Source organism: Pinus tabuliformis, chromosome 1_1 (assembly GCF_031772625.1).
Source record: "Pinus tabuliformis cultivar Carrire ecotype Pingquan chromosome 1_1, CPIR1, whole genome shotgun sequence".
Taxonomy (NCBI): domain Eukaryota; kingdom Viridiplantae; phylum Streptophyta; class Pinopsida; order Pinales; family Pinaceae; genus Pinus; species Pinus tabuliformis.
The window spans coordinates 682402429-682404007 of NC_142297.1; the positions used below are offsets into that span (position 1 = coordinate 682402429).

Below are 1579 nucleotides of genomic sequence, written 5' to 3' on the forward strand. Positions count from 1 at the left end.
GAAGTTTCTTCAAGAAATTCAAACCAATCCTTCTTACCAGTCATATGTGAGGATGCACCAGAGTCAACATACCATATGTCGTCCTCATCTTCCTTTGAAGCTGAAAGAGCACAATCAACTATAAATAGTCGAAGTTTGTGGCTATGATCCTCCACTTCCTTAACAAAGTAACCCTTATGTTATCTCTGTTTATTTCTTCCTTCATCTGCCTACCTCTTATAACAATATCTAATCTCATGTCCAGGTTTTCCACAGTAAAAACATTTCTTGATGGGAAAATTATTAGCAGACATACCTTTAAACGGTCTCTTCTGAAATGTGTTGGCTCCTCTCTACTGCTGCTGCTGCGGTTGCTGATGCTGCTTCCCTTTAAACTGTCTCCTTTTTGCCATCAGAGAAAGGTAATTGCTCTGAGATTTCAAATTTTGTCGTCGCTCTTCTTCTTGTATCAGAATGCCTATGAGCTCTTCAAATGAAGGCGCTTTCTCCCGTGCTGACAGACCTGTGATAAATGTCTGGTAATCATCAATCATTCCATTCAACGTGATCGTGACCAAATCTGAATCAGAAAATTTCTCTCCGATATCTCCCAATCTGTCCTTCAGTTCTTTGACTCTCGCAATGAATCCAACAACAGATTTATTCTCCTCCATCTCCAATGCAAATAGCTTGCCTTTGAGTGACAAGACACGGTTTGAATTCTGCATCTGGTATAGGTTTTTAATGGTCGTCCAAATGTCAGCGGCCGATTTACAGTCTCTAATATGTGGGATAACATTGTCCTTGACGGACATCTTCAATATGACCTTTGCTTTTGTCTCCCTTTTATCCCAATCTTGTTCTTGTGTGGCTAATCCCGATCTGAGCTCATTTCCTGTCATGATCGACCACGCATTTGCACTTTTAAGTAAAGTCTGCATCTTGAATTTCCAATTGTTGAAATTTGATCTATCGAGTTTTCCAGACTCGTGGAGATACGATTCTAAACTATTATTCATATTGACTTATACCAGATCTGAACCTCCGTTTTGCTGAAAAAAATATTTGTACCTTCAATGCGCCACCACTGGGAAAGTCCAATCTGCTGCCACTGAACATATCTGGAACTCCAATGTGCCACCATCGACCAAATCCAATCTTCTACCACCTAACAGATCTGGAACTCCAATGCGCCACCACCGGGCAAGTCTGATCTGCTGCAACCGAGTAGATCAGGAACTTCAATGTGCCACCACAGGGCAAGTCCGATCTGCTACCACCGCGTAGATCAGGAACTCCAATACGCCACCACCGGGCTACTCCGATCTTCTGCCACCGAATAGAGCCAGAAATTCAAAGTGCCACCACTTGGCAACTCCGATCTGCAAAAATTGCAGATTTTTCAAAGAGAAAGAGGTTGGAGCTTCTTTGACAGCGAAATGCCCACGCTAGAAACAAAATCGACGCATCTTACGGAATTGGCGCGATTAATCCTTGATTTTTCGTGCCAATTTTACTTATCACCCTCAAAACCGCACTAATGGGCGCGTCTGTTCCTTAAAAAATCGCGCCACCTCTTCCTTTCGCTGAAAAATGGTGC

At 42.6% G+C, this 1579-nt stretch overlaps 1 protein-coding gene across 1 annotated transcript; it reads right to left on the reverse strand.

Annotated features, from left to right (window-relative positions):
- Positions 1-332: 332 nt before the first annotated feature.
- On the reverse strand, positions 333-998 carry LOC149215253 (uncharacterized). Its single transcript, XM_089389666.1, has one exon. The coding sequence runs from the start codon at positions 996-998 to the stop codon at positions 333-335; it is 666 nt and encodes a 221-aa protein (XP_089245792.1).
- Between the last annotated feature and the right edge of the window lie 581 nt (positions 999-1579).

Excerpts from the sequence above, each read along its gene's own strand:
- LOC149215253 (XM_089389666.1), bottom strand. The coding sequence starts at position 998 with ATGAATAATAGTTTAGAATCGTATCTCCACGAGTCTGGAAAACTCGAT.